Source organism: Mustela erminea, chromosome 11 (genome assembly GCF_009829155.1).
Source record: "Mustela erminea isolate mMusErm1 chromosome 11, mMusErm1.Pri, whole genome shotgun sequence".
Taxonomy (NCBI): Eukaryota; Metazoa; Chordata; class Mammalia; order Carnivora; family Mustelidae; genus Mustela; species Mustela erminea.
In genome coordinates this window covers 6774163-6793453 of record NC_045624.1, presented here as the reverse complement: position 1 = coordinate 6793453, position 19291 = coordinate 6774163, and the positions used below count along the sequence as shown (strand labels likewise).

Below are 19291 nucleotides of genomic sequence, written 5' to 3'. Positions count from 1 at the left end.
GGGATCGAGCCCCGCATTGCGCTCTCTGCTTGGCAGGGAGCCTGCTTCACTTCCTCTCTCTCTCTGCCTGCCTCTCTGCCTGCCTATCTCTGTCAAATAAATAAAATCTTAAAAAAAAAAAAAAAAAAATTTAAGTTAGGGTGCCTTGTGGCTCAGGGGGTTAAAGGCTCTGCCTTCAGCTCAGGTCATGATCTCAGGGTCCTGGGATCGAGTCCCGCATTGGGGCTCTCTGCTCAGCAGGGAGCCTGCCTCCCTTCCTCTCTCTCTGCCTGCCTCTCTGCCTACCTGTAATCTCTGTCTGTCAAATAAATAAATAAAATCTTTAAAAAATAATAATATACAACTTAAAAAAAAAAAGTCTCCATGTGTCCCTGGCTCAGTTGGTAGAGCACATGACTCTTGATCTCAGGGTTCTGAGTTCATGGAAGATGCTTTAAAAAAAAAAAAAAAAAAATCCCTAAAGCAGGCTCCTCAAGGACATCTACCAACACTTCTAGCTTATTTTACATATCAAGTAAGTAATAAAACTATGTATTTTTTACTTAACAACACAAGTCAAGAATGCGCCCTCAAATTTCTCGTTTCACCTTCCTTCATCCTACTTCTATAAAGAATTAAATACCAGCATTTTGTCACAGAAGCTATTGGGCCAGTTTTATCTGTGGAAATATGCTAAACTTTGTGTTTTATAAGTCCTGAGAATATTTCATAATGTACATTATCATTTAATAACATGCTGCCTAAAACCGTTTCAACAAAAGTTCTCAATTAATAAAACCTATATATCAGACTGAAATTACAGAATACTGACTGACCTTTTCAAGCGTAAGAACTATAAGCTTCATCTTTTAAACATGTTTTTAATCCCAGGTAGGATTTCTGCTTAACACTCTTTCTTTAGAGAATATTTTAACTAGGAAAGACTAGAAAAAGAGCAACACCTTAAAGGTTTATTTAAAAATATATATCGGTTTAAAAAAAAAAATCACTGAGTGATATCATTTCGATAACTTTTTTTACTTATATTATTTTTGATTCACCTTGACAAGAAAATTGTATTTTATTTAAAATAAGTTATTATCAAGTAAGCAGATGACGCATGATTTACATACCATAAAATTCTGCTGTAGGGGTGACCAAGAATACATTATGGGCACTGAAGCGACTGCATTCAGAGTCTTTAATGGGATGACTTGTGTTGGAAAATCCAAGTCACTGGTCACTGAACACTAGAACAGAAAAAATAAAATTGACTCATAAGAATTAAAAGACAACCTTAAGCTGTCAACATATTATAAAGGGACGCTGCCCACTTAGGTAATTTTGAAAAGGAAATTCCTTTAGCTAAGACAACAAGGTTCCTAACAACCATGAGGGATTCTCTCCTTGCTTTCTTTTACTTAAGGTGAAAAAAATGCTTCAGATTTCACAAATTTTCAAAAGCTTCCAAGAACCCTTCCCATACTTACCAATATCAACCAGAATCAAAAACTGTATGTGCTAGCCTCAGGTTAACTCACTATAAATTTCCTAGCTTGATGCTTAATTTCTTTTAGATCTCAACCACATGGAATAATATTATATATACCAAATATGCCTCTTAAATCTCACTTAATAAGAATATGAAAACTGTTAGGTTCACCTTTCTTATCTTTATCCTGCCTTTTAAAAAGCCCAAGCATCATTTACTGATATTACCAGATGATAAACAAAAATGAAGGGTAGTAACAGATCTGAATTTCAATCACAACAAAAGAAGTTCATACCCATTCTGCAAAAGTATAATCTCTAAATTAATAGTAATAGCTAGCATTATTGAGCACTTTCTATGTGCGAGGCACTATTTTGAACACATTACATGTCTTATCATATTCTGTCCTCTTGACAACACTGTAAGATGAGGACTAATTCTTAGCCCCCATTTTACAGATGAGAAAACTCAGGTGAAAAAAAGGTAAGTAACTGGCCCAAAGTCATGCAGTGGACAGGGCTAAAATTTCATCCCAGAAAGCAAGCCTGACTCTGGAGCCTCAGCTCTTACCCACTACACATACTGCCACCGATACCGTATTCTAGAATGTTTAAGTGCATCTACTCTCTTGAAATACCGTATTTCATCCAACCTGTGATGACCTCAATTTCAAGGCATTCCATTACTTTCTGTATCAGTGAGAAAATAATGTTGCCAGTCAAACTGTAACATAATGCTTTCTTATCACAGCAATTCTAAGATGCATTCCAGCTTCAGATGTTAAAATGTTCAAAATTTTGCATCTTTGATTCTATGAAATACGGTAAAAATCTGTGCCCAAAGGACCACAGCACTTTCTATACTGTCTAGGAATCCAGCTTTTCTTAAAGAGGACCATTACCCAATCAAAAGGCTTCCAAGAACCTGCTCAAAAATACCCTCGGACATATATTCATAAGCTACAATGAGTGAAAATAGAGTAAAAAGAAGAATTGAAGGAGTAAAATGAAACAAAAATAATATATATATACACACACATAATTATTAAATGTCTGATTTTTATTGGAGAGGTCTTAAAAATAGCAGGACTAGATTTGGTGAAATTACAGTGAAAATCTTTGGCTTACAGGCCACACCTGGCCCTCAGCGTCTCATCAGGCCAGGGGGACAATCTTGCCGTGGTCACAGTCACTGCGGCACAAAACAGTTCCTTCCTGGTGGAAGTGAAGGTTTAAAGATAAGAGTATTAGAAAGAACTGTGACAGTGATTAATCCATTAATTTGCTTTCCAAAAGGGCCAAGATAAAGATAATAATACTAGAAAGCTCACAGCTCAAGTAAATGAGAAGGTGTGCACGGTCCGCTAAAACTCCAGAGCCAGCACCCCTCCCTGTTCCGCGCTCTGGTCTCTGATTCGGTCCTTCATCCATCCGTCCAATGACCCAGTAAAGCAGTGAACATTTATTGAGCACGTACTATGTTGCAGGCACTGTGCTAAGTGCTTTGTAGACATCGTCTTAACCACTGGTCCTCTCAGCCTCCAGCGTCACAACCTCACAAATGAGGAGGAGACTGAGGTTCACAGAAGTTAAATAACTTGCCTAGTCAGAAAGGTAGGAAGTTACCAAGCCAGGATGGAAGCCTAAGTCTGATTTCAACACCCACGCGCCTCATCTCTGTGCTGCGCCCCTGCCCTTGAGATGCTCGTAGGGTCAGAGACCACGCACAGCTGCGCCCGGGCTGCTGCCGGCCAGACGCCCTCTCCCCAGGCCCTCCTCTTAGTCCTCTCACTACCAAGTCTCTTACTCCCACGTCACCCCCGCTCCTCCCCACCTAACTGCCTAACTGTGGGGCCAGGGCTCCCCATTACTGAACCAAGTAGTATACTCTGTCCAGGGATTTTAAGTACAAAGTAACTGTAATTTCTTACCAAAAAAATTAGAGTTTGGGGGTTTTCTTTCACACTTGGAGGGAAGTAAATTAATATTGTGGCTTTAATTCTGAAGATTAGCCTCCTTTAGAGGTTGGGGCAGGAAGGGGAGCGTGTTGCCTCTCCAACTCTGACTTACCCACCTGTGAACTTAACATCTGAACCCAAGGTCAGACTTAAGGCTAGACAGCTTACTATTCCTTTCAACTACCAGACAGGAGGGACTCTACTTCATCTGTTTGCTCGAAGGATGTAGAAAATGCTCTGGAGCTACTGAATGAGGTCCAGTGATTTTTACCCCTGAAGAGAAAGAACTTAGAGAAGCACAAAAATGAGACGGCAAAGGCTGCAGTGCTCAGTACGGCCTCCAACCCCGCACCTGTCAGACCCCAGCCTCTCAACCCTGAGACCCACCAGAGTCACCAAGGGGCCAGAAATCAGCTCTCTGAGGGCAAAAGCAGCTTAGACAGTGTGGTTTTATTTCTCTGTCTCGCAACGATACTCAGCACAGTGTCTCAAAAAAGAGTAGGCACTCAAAAAATGTTTCTGGAATGAACAGACTGCATTTGCTGATTTTGGTTAATGGAGGTTTCACTCCAATTTCTCTTGAATGCTAAGAGAGCATCTACTTAGAAAACTGAAGGCCTATACCCACCTCATTATCTACATAGTATCTCTAGAAACCTAAGCCATTCCTTAACTATTAACCTTAACTAATAACCATATTCCTTTCATTTATGAACTAATATTCAAATGCAAAAGCATTTGTTGATAAAACAAGTTTGGGAATTCTTATTTATTGACTTAACAGGAAAATTACTCAAAAAATTCCAGTTACTTACCAGTAACTTTTTTTCTTTGAAAATGTATCATCCTTGACAGTTTATGTAATTAAGTCTCCTATCACAATACTGAAAAGGATTTTGACCTCATGAGTCTCCAAAGCATTTTACCTGATCGGGCAAGTGTCCTGGGCTCAGGAACTCACTAGGAGACCTACGTCAACAGATAAAATTCTCCAATTCTCATTCCTACTTGAGGATCACACAAGGAAGTCATTACAGGTGATTCATCATCAGTGGTAAAGAAGGAAAAAAAGCCTATTAGTTATCAAGGATGCTACATTTTCAGAGAAACACAGCTTACTGGTAAGTGACCGGGTTCCTCTGAGGATGGATAGACTTACATCAACCAGCTGGTACAATAGGCGACTGTGTGGCTGGACCACTGGGAGCTGGAGAGGGAAGTCAAGCCAAAAATAGTAGTTGTAGGAGTACACAACCAAACTGAGACTCTTGGCAGAAGGCTGGTTCCAAGTAAAAACTGTGTTATGGAAAATCGTAGAGGGAAGAGCAGGTGAATGGCCTGCAGGGAAGGGAAAGAAATTAACACACCTACTATGTGCCAAGCACTGTGCTAGAGACTTTACCAAAGTTAACTTCTTTAAAATCCACCACTACCCTATGAGGTCGGTATGACTCCCCATTTTATAGTGGGACATCCCAAAGGAAATAGCTATGGCCATCTGGTCTCTGAACAATCTTTTAACATCAGAAGTGTGAAGTCCAACTTCCATATAGTGGGGGGTAAAAATACAGTCAGTTAGCCAAGTTAAAAATATTCTTGGATACTGGTTGGTCCATTTAATTCATGCCAGAGACACAATGCACTGTCGATATTGTCTAATGTCCTTCAGCCTTTCCAAGTAAAAACAATAAGGAACCATCTTACATCTAAGGGGTAAGGAAAGAAGGCACCAACTGCCACCCAAACTCTAAAGAAAAGCAGAGGATGATTTCTGAAACTGCCTCTATTCTTCAAAATCCCAGCAGAGAAAAGATAACACATCCAAATCTTAAGCTAGCCCTTCTGGTGAAAATGACAATGCATGTAATTTAATTTCTGACTGCTTTTATGCAGATAAGTCCTAAAGAAAAAAACCAGAATGAGTAAATATCAAGTTTGGATCAAAAGAAGCCAGACAGAATCAGTCCCTAACCAGGTCTCGGAGGCTGATTAGGAGAAGGAGTAGAAGACATGAGAGTTAAACAACAGGAAGAAAAATTTCTCATCAGATCATGACACAGACATACTAATACAAGCAGCTGATCAAGGGCATCAGGGCTAAGGAATCAAAGAGTGGCTCATAACCAGATTCTCGATTATTTCCATTTTTGTTGTAAAGTATGTTATAGAGCCATCCCAGACTAGCAGGAAAACCTCGACCTGCAACATAGGGCTCTTGCTTCTGAGCTCACGTAAGCATCACAGACAGACAAAATCCTCTAAGTGCCAGTTCTTATAGTTCTTTCCAGAAGAAACACACACACACACACGCATTTAACATAGAACACAGAACATTTGGAATGCAATTTCAGCAAGTGTAGACCCTTAAAACTCTTCCCTGCTTCCTAATTTCAAAAGGCTAATATCAAATGAAAGCAACCATAAATATATCAACCTATGTAATAAGTGAATCTTATTAAACCCAATGCACAGAAAAAACCCAATGTAGTCTGGGGTCAGAAGGGGCTGTATTAAATCATTCTCCATAATCATAATCTACAAACGCCAGTTTTGCTAAAAGAACTGGAAACCAGAAACTGAACAAAAGCCCCGTACATACGTTTTGGTCAAACTACAGAACACCCAAGTGGCATAGGACGCAGCTAACCGGAGCCAAGCAAACACGAATACCTAATTCAAGAGTAGTCCTAGGAGTGGGAAATAAGATCATTTCTGCCCCCTGAAAAAATTAAAACAAAAGAAAGCAAAAACTAACATATGGCAGACCGAGTACTGTGAAGCCCCCCCCCCGCCCCCCGCTTCCATAAGCCGCAGCAGCACACTCATCCAGAAGCTTCCGTGAGTGGACGGGGATGAAAGCTACAGGGCAGCAGTGGCGCAATTTCCAGAGAGAGCCGACACCGGCACCAGGCCTCCAAGGAGCACAAAGTCCCGGCTCAGGGGGTAGATCTGCTCAGGGGGTAGATCGGGGACCACCAATCAGGTCAGCCACGTCTCCTGACTCTTGCAGAAAAAAAAAAAAAATTTTTTAAGATTATTTATTTATTTATTTGACAGAGAGCACAAGCAGGGGGAGCAGGAGAGGGAGAAGCAGGCTTCCCGCTAAGCAAGGAGGCCCATGCGGGGCTTGATCCCATGACCCCAGGACCCTGAGATCATGACCTGAGCCTAAGGCAGACGCTTAACCCACTGACACCCAGGTGCCTCACAGAAAAGATTTATAACTGCTTCTTGACTGTTCACTATTTACTAAATAGCGCTGTAACAACTAGAAAGCTAAACAGAAAAATGCTAAAAACCAAATCCTCACTCATTGTTTATACCAAAGGAAATTCCGGATAAGTGAAAATAACTAAACAGAAAGATGCAAAGGTAATTTATACAATCTTTACATTCTAAGCCTTTAGAAACACAGAAATCAAAAGAAATTCTAATTTGCCTATCTAAACATGTAAAACTTCTATAAATCAAAATATACCAGAAATAACATAAAAATGTGGGGAATGGGGGGGTAAGAATCTGTAAAACATGATTAAAAAATGAGTATTTAATAATATACAAAAGTCCGTAAAAATCCTAAGAAACAGTTCAACTTAATTTTAACAGACCCAACACCCTAACAGTTATTTATGAAATATAAACAACAGAAACTTGACCTCATTCAATAAGTAATATAAAGCAAACAAACTGGTAACTTTTTACCTATCACACTGACAAAGATCCAAAACACCACTATTACGCGTTGGGAACAGAGATAAACAGACACTATACTACCATAAACAGCTGGTGGGGTATAGATGGAAAATCTTTCAGGAGAAAGCTATGGTGATACCCATAAAAATTTAAATATGCCTATATCCTCTTGACCACGTAATTTTATTTCTAGGAACTCCTCCTACAAAATCACTCAAGATGCAAAGATGTAGATGAAGGGTATAGACCGAAATACTAATTGCAAAAGTAAAAAAACTTAAAACCTAAATGTTCACACCTATTTAAGAATAGGACAATAAATGGTGGTATATTCACAGTATCAAACACTGCATTCTTAGAGACTGAGGACCTGGATGGAGGCTGCAGAAGTGATGGCCCAAAAGGCAGGGGGTGGGGAGATGGGCAAAATGGGGGAGGGGAGTGAGACACAGTTTCCAGTAGGGAATGACTAATTCCCGGGAATAAAAAGCACAGCAGGGGTACCTGGGCAGTTCAGTTGACTGAGCAGCTGACTGTTGGCTTCAGCTCAGGTCACCATCACATGGTCATGGGCTCGCGCCCCTTTGGGCTCTGCACTCAACAGAGAGTCTCCCTGAGATTCTCTCTCCCCCTCTCCCTCTGCACCTCCCCCCACGCACTCTCTTGCATGCGCTCTCTCTCTCTCAAAAAAATTAATTAATTTTTTAAAAAAGTAAAAGGCAGCCCAGGGAATACCATCAATAGTACTGACACAGGGTGTGGTGACAGACGGTGGCCACACTCATGGTGAGCACAGCATGAGGAGCAGAGAAACTGAATCAGTAAGCCCTACACCTGAAACTAATGTAACAGGGTGCACACTTTGATCTGGGCAGTAACCTTTTGAAATATAATATATATTATCATTATTAATATGTTGTATGTACAAAAAGAGATTAGAAAGATTAAAAATCATAGGGGTTGGACTACAGAACTTTTGCTTTCTGTTTTATGTATTTCGGTGTAATGTGAATTCTTAAGAGTCATTTTGCAATGGCCTTTCAGTTAAAGAGAACAATTAAAGTTTCATTAACCACAGAGATATTCACATGACCTGGTATAAAACTGCCTCAATCAATAGAAGGTACTCATGAAATCTGTCCAACCCTCCCAAAATGGTACTCCAGTAATATTCTTTTATAAAATCTATTAAGATAAAGCAGAATCCTAAGCAGTAAATTTAAGTCAATCCATGTTATCCCAGAAGTTCTAGGTCTAATAAAATTTTATTTCTTCAGAGCAATAAACAATTTTTAACAATGCAGGCTAGACAAACATTTTTTTCTGGTTCCATCTGTTCTTAAAGTAGCTGTAAAACTTTGGTTCTGCATTTTGGGGAAAGAACTGATCTCTGTAGATCAGTGATCACTGATCTTGATCAATGAGCTCGATCTTTTTAGTCAAACAGTTGATTATCCGTGTATGTAAAACACCAACTATATATGCAATGTTCTAGGAGAAAAACAGCAACTGAAAGCAACTTCTGCTGGTTTATTGGGTGCACAAAATACATATTTGACATTTTTGAAAAATTCACTTTCCAAATGTCAGATATAGAATCTGAAGTCTAAAAAATAAACTCAGACATCAAGTATATCATGTATATTTAATATGACAGTGATACACAAATGCAAACATCGTAAGTGACCCTTATTTTTTTAAAATGACCTCTTGGAAAAGCATAAAACACTTACAACATTAGTTCTTTTCAAAAAAACAAAGAAAAAGAAAAGAATAGCCTCCTTATGTCATGTAAGAAACGTTCCATCTATTTCAGCCTTAAAAAAGCCAAGAGGAAGCTAAGGCCACAGTGATTTCTTAAAAAGTTGTATCGGTGGGAAGGACTGGCCGAGTTAACACAGGACCCAACTCTCCAAATAAATACTAATAAATGATTAAAGAAAGGCAAAGAGCTACAGTAAGCAACTTGGAAACTAGGTTCTTTGAAGCACCAAGAAAGGAAGGCTGTGTTCAGACCAAGAACCACCCATTTATTTCTAAAACGTGAGAAAAATGACCTTGCTCCCTGCCACGTTTGCTCAGATGGCTCGTGAGCATCTAGACCTACTGGTTCTGCAATCCTGAAATTGACCAAGGAAAGAAAACAGTTGCATACTAAAAGTTGAGAGTGTATTTCAGAGCACTAAATTATACACAGGTTACACTATTGTATCATTCTTTCTTGGTAAACAGTAACAAAAATTTCTATTTACAATTAACTAAGGAAAGAGTATTATCAGTCAACAAATAATGCAATCAAGTGTCTACATGCAAATGAGACACTATCCCTCTCCTTCAATAAAAATAGGGAGTCCAAACTGCAAAGGTATAAAAGAACTTACTTTCTGTTATTTTGGTAGAAGCCTCTCCGACACTCCCACAAAAAATTTGCAAATATCAAATGACAGATGATGAACTCATAGTCATTTCAAATATTACTACGAGGATCAAACCTGCATGTATTAAAATGTTTTAATTCTTCATAAATGCGAGGACTATGATGTCTTTCTAAAGATGCCGCTGTGTTAGGCATCCTGAAGAAGCCCCACATTTCCATATACACTAAAAATGCTATTTTCATTAGTAAACAAGACACAAAATTCCTACAAGAACATTAAATTCTCCTGGGAATCTAGGAATGCATACTGGCAGGATATTTTTAAATTACTAAACCAATCTACCACTTGCCCAGAGGACAGACATCATTGGAGCGAGCCTCTCTTTCAATCATAATACACACAGGGGATAAAAATCTTGATATGAAGAATCAATGAAGGAAAGCATCATTTGGTTTTCAGCAAGAAATGGACAAAGGTACAAAAAGAAATGTACTCGTGAGAACTACAAGAGTAATTCCTCAACCAGTTTCTTCATTAAAACTGGAAAAACAGACACATTGAGGAACAGGACTACGAAGGTGAGAGGACTTGGAGAAGATAAAGTTTTTTTACCGATAAGACAAAGTAACAAAAATCAACTCGAAGCAATGGTTTTTACAAACGACCACACACTCCGTCAATAAGGTGTTCGTCCCTTGGGCTGTGCTTACCACTTAGTGACATTTTTAAGGTGACTGTTCCTTGAAGAGATTAACTAAAGAGCAAAGGAAATAAATGTAAAACACACCGCCAGGTCTTCAAGTATTCAGGAGTATTTTTAAAAAGAAAAATATTGACACAGTCTGTATAAAAATTGTATGGGCCACACTGATTAGGTTCTGTAACCTCAAGACCAAAAAATAAGTACCCACAGATATCTTAGAAACACATGTTAAGAAAACACGATACTGAAGAAGGGAAGCTCTCAGTTCAACTGCAGAGCTCCTTGATCTGAGGTCAGCGTCTACAGGGGCCGCTTCGTTACATCAGGGAGTGTGTGACCTTTGTCAGACGTTCTCCACTACAATAACCTAGATAAAAACCAGTCATTTTAAAACTGAGCACATCTACTTTACATGCACAGCAGGAACTACACTATAAGACTTCAGTGAAAAACTGAAAATTGTCGTTGAAAGGTCCTCATGGCACAAAGGACTTAAACTGAAGACAGCACTTCCAAAGGATCGGTTTATAAAAATAAGCAGTTAATTAGAACAATGTTATAACAGCACTTCCCAACGTTGAAAGCCACAGACTTTAGGTGTTTGGACCAACACTGCAGTCTGAACTCCCGCCAAGCCTACTACTAGGAAAGTCTTTGCACAACACACTTTTATTTATCCTCCTGCTTCTGACCTACTTCGGACTCCAACTTTTAAAGCATATAAAAGAAATTGATGTACAGCTGGGAATGCTCAAACTGAAGAAAAATAAAATGGGATACAGTCTCATCTACAAAATAAGGAGATGAGACAGAGATCATTAAAGTCCTTTCAGTCCTAAAGTCTTACTATTTTTATTGTGAGAACACCAAAAAGCTTATCACGAACTGCATAAGCGCTCAACTTCCAAAAGTCAGTGAGGATGGCTTTAAAGGGGGTTGGGAGTGGGGGAAGTAAAAGATGAATCATCTGAGGCAGAATCAGCTCTCAAGAGTAGCTCAGAAACTAACAGCCTTGACCAGGTCAGAGTTCCAGGCAACAAAAACTGAGTTCCTGAGGCAGGGGGCGATTTCCCTCCTTTCCCTCCTATTTTGTGAAAAGGTTTTTCTCAACCTGCATGGGGCACTAAGTTTAGAAAGCAATTCTGTTTTATTACAATGCTATTTCTTCTTACAATTTCTCGCAAAAATTCACATTAAAAAGTTAGTATCTTTATATTCAATGATTTATCTCCATTTGACAGAACCAAAAGCAAAATTGAATTAGTAAATATTCACTTGAGTGAACTGTACTTAAAATTATATTATGAGCAATTCAAGTTGTAAATAAACAATGAACTTTACTCATTTCCTAATGTGTCTGAGCAAAGTGTGCTCTTCTGGGCCCGCATCAGATCACTGGAGCAAGTGAACTCACTCACTAGCCTTCCAAGGCCCAGTATCCTCGTCTCGAGGAGAAACAGGCCTAATTCAACTATCACAAAGATTGAAGGAGGTTCGCGTGTGCAGAGTACCTAGCACATTACCCGAAATCATTACTGCTGTTAACTTTCACTTATAAATAGAAGATGGGCTTTTGGCGGCATTTTGAGTCAAAATGGGCGGCAAAAAGTGAGTGTTCCAAGTGTGCCTACTTAATTCTCCAAATGTCTAAGATCTAGTCCACCGGGAAGAACAAAGTTTCTGTGTCCTTTATCCTCAAAACTTCCGAAAGGTCACCAGACAAAACTTTAGAAAGAATGACTGATAAGCCCCATCCCTCTCCCTTTTGAGATCATACTGACTAGCCCAGAAACGAACCGCTTCCACCTTTGGTGTATTAAAGTCATTCACCTCTAACATGTAGGCCCTGACCTGTTCCAGATGATGCGGAAGGTGTCAGCAGTGTAGAATATACACTTCCACATCGGCAAGCCCAAGCTGTAAAGAGCTATCACCTGACAAAGTGAATAAAAGACTAAGCATCATTGCACATCATGGGCCACCATGGAGACCATCAGAGCACGATCACGGTCATCACAAGGACTGCGCTACGAAGACAGTACTGGCGAGTCTCTGAGGCCAGCGCGTCTCACGTGCTAGACAATTACTGCTTATTAACAATGTTTCGTTAAGTATCCCATCCTCACCGAAAATGCATTTTAGAATTGATCCCACTGTCTAGATGCTTCCTGTGTTTAGGCACTCAGAGAAATAACTAGCCACTGCGCATTGTAACGTCAACTCCCAATCACTCTTCCTTCTTGTTTGGGCGTCCGTTCCAGTAGCACTCCACCTCCCACGCCATGTTTTCCTGTACAGACAGGTACTTGCACTGCTTCGCTTTACCCAAAACCCTACTGATTGGTTCGATACTGTTTGTCAGCTTCTGACATTGTCTTTTTTTTTTTTTTTTTTTTTAAATAGGCTCCACACCCAGCACGGATGGAGCCCAATGCAGGGCTTGAACTCACAACCCTGAGATCAAGAGTCAGACACTTAACAGAACAAGACATCCAGGTGCCCCAAGCTTTGGCCATTTTTTTTTTTCATTTTGCTGCCACTGTGTTTTATGTGTCTTTTAATTATAAAACCCGCAATACATTTATTGCCTTCTTTTGGAAACGGATTTAAGATCTACTGCCTTCCTTTAGAAAAATTCTATTAAAAAGGACTTCTGATCTCTCAACAGCAAATTTAAAAATTCTTAGAGAGCCTTAGAATTTAAACAAAATAATTCAAATAATAAATAACTTCCTTAGTCCATGAATATGAATGAAAAAAACATTTCTTATGGCATAGCTAATTCATATTAAGGGGCAGAAAAAAAAGACAATTGTGAGTCAGAATGCCTTGCTCTAAACAGTGATCTGATGAGACCATTAAAGAGTATTTAACTTACGGGTTTTTTAATCAACAATCCTATAAAAATCTACACACCACCTACCTGGTAACTGAAAACATATGCTGAACACTATAGCTCTCTTATAAGGAAAAACTCCTGGTGTTACCTAAGGCAACCATTAACAGTTACCCATGAAAAAGAAAGAGCAATAAAAAGATGGACATCCTGAGGTGAACGACTTCCTATCAGTAACCAACCAACATTGCAACAGCAAAAACCAGAATGCACCGATAATGACTACAGTGCGTGAGTTAACCAACCTCCCTGGTCCCGCGCAATGAGCTCACAGAAGTCAGGATGTGCACAGGTTGTATCCTTCGCTGTTTCCATTCTTGGTTTAAGATTTCCGTCCTTTCCAAAATTTTCTGACGATTGGAACTAAACATACTCTTTAAAAAAAAAAATGAAGGAGAGGAGAAGAGAAATTGTTCATTGTTAGAAAATTCGTAGTATCTCTAACACAGGTTAAAATCTAGTGATTTCTCAAAAATTTCAGGAGAATTCCTTCAAACACATACAGATTTTACACTAAACTGCAGTTTCCCACACTCGAATAACACAAAAGCACCACACGTATTATTCTATTAAGAGTGGGCGGGGAACAGAAAATCATTCCATCCTTTCTTTGTTAACAGCTTATAAAAACAAAATCACAATGACTTTAGAAACATAAAACCCTGAGACACATCCCTTTATATTTGGGTCCCGAATCTGCCCAAGCAACACAAAGGATACACTAAAAAGATAGTGATTTTCGAAGCACAGTGACCGGCCATTAGATCACAGTCTTTCCATTCTCAATGCTGTGCCTGGGCCCATCGTCATGTTAATTAGACAGATCAGGGCCCTGGGCTCCCCAGCCTTCATTTATCTTACTATAAATATGACGTTGGCTGAAAATGGACCCTTGCGAATTGGAACTTATCTTTTGGGGTGGGGTGAGGGTGGGGGGCGATCCTTAACCGTGGGTGCACTTCCCAGAAGAGAGAGCTGTACCTTCACTTCGTCAGCCCGCCTGAACCGCTTGAGCTGCCGCAGCCGCATGTACTCAGATTTTACACGCTTGCGCCAACAAACCGGTCCCTTCTCAGATTTCTTCCCAGTCTGGCCCATGATTACTCTAAAAGCAATGGTTTCATATTAAAATCACTAATCTAACCAGCCTGCATATGATCACTTGTGTTTCCATCCCCAGAAAACTAACAATCACCCAAATAGTACAGGACGCTGGTGACATGTGCGAGAGGGGTGCTCACTCGGGCCACAGGTTACAGCCTTAGAACAGCTCGTTCGCGTGTAAGTTTTGATTGAACACAGCTTTTAAAGGATATTTTTATTGACCAAGTTTCTCCACCCGTAAAAAGCAGCCGTCTTCCAGAAAGGGGATCCTGTTACAGAAACAAAGCATACCACCACAAGCTAGTTTTTAGTCTAGGAGATCCACACTGCCAGAGGGAAAAAAATGTAGACACGTTACTCTACATCTTTCATCGTTAAGTCAGCAGGTTACAGGCATAAATGAATAACATGACTGAAAAAGAGAAATCTGAAAAAGAAAAATTTACATACAGCACTACAACTAAAAAATACACAGTACAATGTACAACAAACATACAAAGGAAAGCCGCCGCCTGCACACACTTTTAACTGTGCTTCTCGCCGGAAACACCGAGAAAAGTCTGTACTTCTGCCTCTTGTGCCACCTTTACTCACATGAGGGGTTTCTCGGCTAGCAACCAAAAACATAGCAAATGCCAAGTAAATTCTTCAGTCTTACCTTCAGCTGCAGGATCTAGGAACCAACCACATTTAAATGTAGGGAAAGCCTCTAGTCCCGCAGGTGCCTAAGTCGTAACGCAGATTCCCCATTTTAAGTGTAAACAAATGTCCTCTTCTAGAACATCTGCTTCTCAGAGCATTAAAATCGTTACTTGTGCCCTCAAAATATTAGGACATTTCTCTGTCAGACGTGCAAAGGTGCCACATCAAGGATGTTTAAATTATCTAAGAGCAAAGGATAGTTTTAAATAAAAGGGAAGGGGGAGATGGATGTTCTGGAAAGAGCTGCTGCCCAGCACGGGGCTAGACAGGGCCGCATGCAGCACGGCCCAAGAGAGGAGGGTGGCTGCTCCCACCGCACCGCGGATGGAGCAAAGTAAAGGGATTCAAGAGTCCCTTAAGAGAAAACTGGGGGCGACTTAAATATGGGAGCGGGTGATGTTCCGGCCTGAATGGCCGGTAAGGGGGTAGGGCTTCATTGACCCGACCACGTAAAACCCTCGAGCGCAAAGAAATCGCAAGGAGACGAGCTTCAGAGAAGACAGCCTCAAGGTCCGTGGGTGATTCTCGGTCAGGAAACCCAGCCACCAAGAGCCGCAAGGATTCTTCAGGCTGAAAGCAGAGCACGATAAGCACAGGATAACCCACTCCCAGGAACCCGGCCCTGAATACACAAAGATAAATGACACAGAACTTGCCCTTGTGGAGCTCAGGTCCCACCTACCAAGGCTGAAAAGAAGACAAGACAGTAGGAGATCTACAGGAAAAAGTCCAGGGGAGGGGATGGCAGGAAAGGTGACAATGTCGAACTGGACTTCGAAAGTCCAGGAAAGAACAGAAGGGACCCTAAGGTCTGAGCAGGGGACATCTGGATACAGGGCTCTGCAGGCCAGGAGGTCCGGCTGGCAGACCCCATTAACGAAGATGGCCAAGAAACCAGCTGAAGACCCCAAATGACAAGCACCGAGGGGACGAGAAGAATGAAGAGATTTCAGAACTCGGGCGAGTAAGTCTGCTGGACCAGGCCGCAGAGATAACTGAAGAGGTTCCAAGTGGGACCTTGCTTTTGGCAGCAAAGGAAATAATCCGGAGACCCAGATTCGGGCAGATGACCCGATCTCTGAAGCAAAGCACAAAGTGAGGAAGACAGAAGATGGTGAGGCAGGCCAAAAAGACACCAACCTTGGGGGGAGGGGGGGAGGGGGAGGGAGGCTTTATTGAAGAAGTAACTGTGGTAATCCTTTGCTTTCATATCTGCTAGTTAACAGATGAGCTCAAGTAATTCTATGCAAATTATTTTCAGAATGCAGCACTTCAAAGGCCTAGGAACTAGAAGGGAAAGCCATCTTATACAAAGGGCTTATCTTGCTTCATGAGCTCACGGCCTAATCACCACGAGTCCATCCGCTGCCTCGACCAATGCCTGGTCCTCGGAGGCAGCACCCCTGCACCTGACAAAACTGGGCACAGGACCCCGGCACTAACCTGCCACCAACGTGAGATGCGGTGGTACCACAGCCCGTTTGTTCGAGGTGCACGGCTTCTGGGCTGGGGAACAGGCATCGTTCTGTCGTTTAGCATTTCGTGGTTTCACACTAGAACCCTCCTTGTGCAAGAGTCTGGTGTCCCTTCCATGGTGTTCCTGCCACTAGTGACAACGTCTCTGATGAAGTGGGTCACAACGAAAGTTTCTCTGACCAAAGGTGTGACAATACGAGCTACAGAATCCACAACAGAACATTTAAAATTGATTCTGGAACGAACTGCTGTAAGACAGCACATACAGAAAGATTCCCATGTCCAGAAATTCCACACACTCTCCCATGAACAGAGTATGTGAGTGAGGGTGTGAAGCTACAGGACGAGCTGGTAAACACGCACAACAGAGAGAAAATAAGAGAAATTATGGTGATTCACTCATGGGAAATTATCCCAAACACAGGATCATGACCTCCGAATAACACCTATGAAATCAAGCTAAAAGTGAGCGGACTGTTCTTTGAACACACAGGGATAAAAAGACTGGTCGACTAAAAAGTAATAAAATTTAAGGAACCACTTAGAAGAATGTTTTATGTTAAACAAACCCCTCCCACTATCCTAGCATTTACAACATATTAAAATCCTATTTTCAAGTTTTTGTTTTTGTTTTTTAAGATTTTATTTATTTATTTGACAGGGAGAGAGATCACAAGTAGGCAGAGAGTCAGGCAGAGAGAGAGAGAAGCAGGCTCCCTTCTGAGCAAAGAGCCCGATGCGGGGCTCGATCCCAGGACACTGAGAACATGACCCGAGCCGAAGGCAGCAGCTTAATCCACTGAACCACCCAGGCGCCCCTATTTTCATGTTTTTCACCCCAATTCATCCTCACTGTAAGTTCTTCGGCAGCAAGAACCATTCTTACTCATTTGTAAAATCTCCGAGCCTGGCTGTGTGCCTGGCAAATACGTTTTTTTCTTTTTTGAGAGAGAGAGAGAGAGAGAGAGAGAGAGAGAGAATGGTGCCCGTTCACACGAGGGGGAGGGGAGGGTAGATGGGGACAGAGAAGCAGACTCCCCGCTAGACAGAGAGCCCAATGCGGGGCTCGATCCCAGGACCCTGAGATCATGATCTGAGCCAAAGGCAGACACTTAACCGACAGAGCCACCCAGGTACCCCCAGCAAATACATTCTAATATAAACAAACACAAAACATGTCTACAAAAGTACACCAATGGTGAACTGCTCACAAAGTCTAGATGTGCCACAAGGTATGAAAAGGAAGGGTGGGGCCTCCCCTGCGTGGGCAAGGAAAAGGAGGGAAAGGTACTCCACGACCAAGAAACATCCAAGGAGAGGAGTCTCAGGGACGATTCAGACCCCATGGCCAGATGCCCTACCGATCAACAGATCCTGAATACAAAACCTGGAGCTTCTGGCATTTCTTTTTACTAAGAAGTACTCCAGGGATAATATCAGTACCTCCCCACTGGTTGCAAACACCAAACACACAGACTCACCCAGTTCTGAGCCGGCTGGAGCCTCCAAGTGCCAGCCAGCCCCTTCCCCTTCCCAGCGCACGACCACCTCGAATCAGGTCTTCTGACCGCTTTCCACCATACCACAGCCCAGCAAGTATTAAGTTCCAAACATTCATATATTAGCAGAAAGAAACCTGTATTAAAATAATGTGCCAGTAAATGGATGAGGATTGGGGCGCCTGGGTGTCTTAGTCAGTGAAATATTTGACTCTTGGTTCCGGCTCAGGTCATGATCTCACAGTCGTGGGATCCAGCTCCACGTCTGGCTCTGGGCTCAGTGTGGAGCCAGCTTCAGATTATCTCTCTCCCCCTCTGTCCTACTCACTCTCTCTCGAATATACAAAATACTTAAAAATTAATTAATTAGGGGCACCTGGGTGGCTCAGTGGGTTAGGCCTCTGCCTTCGGCTCAGGTCATGATCTCGGGGTCCTGGGATCGAGCCCCACATCAGGTTCTCTGCTCGGCGGGGAGCCTGCTTCCCCCTTTCCCTCTGCCTGCCTCTCTGCCTACCTGTGATCTCTGTCTGTCAAATAAACAAAATCTTTTTTTAAAAACATTAATTAACTAACTTTAAAAATGGATGAGGATTTGTGAATACCTCCAATTTTTATATTTCTCATTCAAAAGATTTGTTTAGTTTCATAGGTAAATTGGCACTAGTAGGATTTTTACCCAAGATGTGAAAAGGACTTCTCTTACTCAAAACAGAATACCTCTAGTCGTTAAAATAAGACTCTACCCACATACAGTAAAACCAAAACAACAGGTTTTCTTTAATTTAAAAGACAAACCAGATTATGGCAGGAAACCATCAAAACCTTCATAGAATGCAGTAAAACCTTACAGAAGAAGATATACATACAGGTTAAAAAAATTAAAGGAAAATTACATCTACAGTCTATTTTATGAATCAAAACAAACTCCCATAACCTGAGCAGGAGGCCCTCGTAAGCCAGCTTTGCCCAACGGAGCGGACGTGGTGTCATCTGTGTCCCCCCGCATCAGCTTGCCTTCTCTGGAAACTTCCCACCAACCTTTCTCTGAGGACAACCAGCTACCTGGCGCCTAAACCCACGGCTCCCTGCTGACCGCCACCAGTACACACTGGATACGTGACCAGACTGGTCTGATCACAGGGACAATCTCCTGGCTCCCTGCAGCCTGCGGACAAGAATGCTCGCTCTTTCTCACTTAGATTCCAAGCTGGATATACATTGCCCGAACGGTTGCTGGAAGCCAACTCGCAAACATGAGAAAGAGCCTGCAAAAGGAAAAACACCCAAAGCCAAGAAACAGACTTTAATCACCTCTCCGAGCCCTGAACCAGGTGTGTTTGCCAAACCCAACTCTAGAACTTCAGTTACATGAGTCAAGAAAATCCTTTTTTCCTTTTAAACCAGTTTGGATT

The 19291-nt window shown here is 41.5% G+C and overlaps 1 protein-coding gene across 9 annotated transcripts in view; it reads right to left on the bottom strand.

The window, feature by feature from the left end:
* EZH2 (enhancer of zeste 2 polycomb repressive complex 2 subunit) overlaps positions 1–19291 on the bottom strand; it is a 65603-nt gene that overhangs the window by 24572 nt on the left and 21740 nt on the right. For 3 of the 9 annotated variants that reach the window (XM_032305707.1, XM_032305703.1, XM_032305698.1), the window contains 3 exons: positions 14080–14203; positions 13344–13472; positions 1113–1229 (listed from right to left, as the gene is read on the bottom strand). In XM_032305707.1, the coding sequence (XP_032161598.1) occupies positions 1113–1229; positions 13344–13472; positions 14080–14196 (363 nt within the window). In that variant the 5' untranslated portion in view covers positions 14197–14203. Of the gene's footprint in view, positions 1–1112; positions 1230–4587; positions 4767–13343; positions 13473–14079; positions 14204–19291 lie in introns of those variants that run through there. The other 6 variants (XM_032305699.1, XM_032305700.1, XM_032305702.1 and 3 more) reach the window with 5 other exon arrangements.